Genomic DNA, 1,372 nt, shown 5'->3' with positions numbered 1-1,372 from the left:
TAAGGGAAGCTGAGGTAATAAGAGATGTGTTTAACAAATATGTTCTCTACCAAAAGCCTAAATTAACTCCCATCACCAAGTTGCTAGCACAAGGAGTTTCAACCTATGAAGAGGATAAATGGGCAATGCATAGAAAAATCCTCAATCCTGCTTTCCATATGGAGAAGATTAAGGTATGTTCAATCCCTCCGTCACAATATATGTGATACACTTTTCTTTATAGTCTGTTCCAATAAGAATATCTTCTTTCTATTGTTAGAAAGAATTTAACTTTGAAATTTCTCTTTTGTCATTAGTGAAATAATTTATAGTCGCGCAAATGCTTAAGGTTTGTTTTATACCATAAAGTTCAAGTCTGTCCTTCTTTCTTAAACTTTCAACTAAGGGGCTTCCCACACTTAGCTTATACAATAAGTATGTTGTTTCCAATCCCCTTTGTGAAAATCCTGGCTCCTCTACTTTCGTTTATATGTATGGCTTACATGTGAAAGTTGAAGATATGTTTGAAGTTTTAACTGTTTATACTTTTAAATAAGATGGTCACACATAATTCAATAAAAGAAGTTTCTTTCCACTCGTATTAATTATCACAAATTCATGATATGATATCATCAACTCTGCTTTCATTCTGTTTTTTTTTTTTTTNTTTCATTTTTTGTTCCTTTCCATGACTTGCACTAATGTGTGGTTTACAAATGTGTAGAGTATGGTTCCAGCAGTTCATTTGAGTTGCACTGAAATGGTGAGCCAATGGGAGGAGTCAATCTCAACGAAAGGAACATCTTGCGAAATCGATATATGGCCATACCTTCAAAGATTGACTAGTGATGTGATTTCTAGAACAGCCTTTGGAAGCAATTATGAAGAAGGTCGAAAGATATTTGAGCTTCAAAGAGAACAAGCCCAGCATTTCATTGAAGCTACTCGTACCTTATATATTCCAGGATCAAGGTAATAAAATTAAACCTTTTTTTCCCCGAGTTTAAGTTATGTACAATGACAGCATATAATATCTCTTAGCTTATAAGTTACCTCACTACGAAAACTCAGGACTTTAGTTTGAAGTTTGTTGCTAATCCATCGCTAATTAGCCCATAGATAACATATTTCTTTGCTAATCCGTCATTAAATAGGATTACCGACAATTTTTTGTTGTTTAGAGTAGAAGTTGTCCGTTGCTAATTCTTGTTTATTTTGGGATAAGGCACAAGTACCCCCAAACTATGATTGAAATCCAAGAAACACACCTTAACTAAACTAAGGTCATATTACCCCTTGAACTCATTTTTTGTAATGCTTGTTATAACACGTTAACATACACTGATAGAGTAGAAATTCCTTACAATATAACCTTTCTTTCCCATATCTATGT

The 1,372-nt window shown here is 33.6% G+C and overlaps 1 protein-coding gene across 1 annotated transcript; it reads left to right on the top strand.

Annotated features, from left to right (window-relative positions):
* The first annotated feature begins 6 nt into the window (after positions 1-6).
* Positions 7-970, top strand: LOC125850654 (cytochrome P450 CYP72A219-like). The gene is made up of 2 exons (XM_049530509.1): positions 7-173; positions 704-970. The coding sequence occupies exons 1-2, from the start codon at positions 126-128 to the stop codon at positions 953-955; spliced, it is 300 nt and encodes a 99-aa protein (XP_049386466.1). The 5' UTR covers positions 7-125; the 3' UTR covers positions 956-970.
* The last annotated feature ends 402 nt before the right edge of the window (positions 971-1,372 follow it).

The sequence above is a fragment of the Solanum stenotomum genome, unplaced genomic scaffold (genome assembly GCF_019186545.1).
Source record: "Solanum stenotomum isolate F172 unplaced genomic scaffold, ASM1918654v1 scaffold18367, whole genome shotgun sequence".
Taxonomy (NCBI): Eukaryota; Viridiplantae; Streptophyta; class Magnoliopsida; order Solanales; family Solanaceae; genus Solanum; species Solanum stenotomum.
The sequence above is the reverse complement of the archived record's forward strand: the minus strand, read 5'-3'. Positions and strand labels throughout refer to the sequence as shown.

Coding starts and splice junctions, on each gene's coding strand:
- LOC125850654 (XM_049530509.1), top strand. CDS start 126: ATGCATAGAAAAATCCTCAATCCTGCTTTCCATATGGAGAAGATTAAG. Junction 174..703: donor TCCATATGGAGAAGATTAAG/GTATGTTCAATC, acceptor ACAAATGTGTAG/AGTATGGTTCCAGCAGTTCA.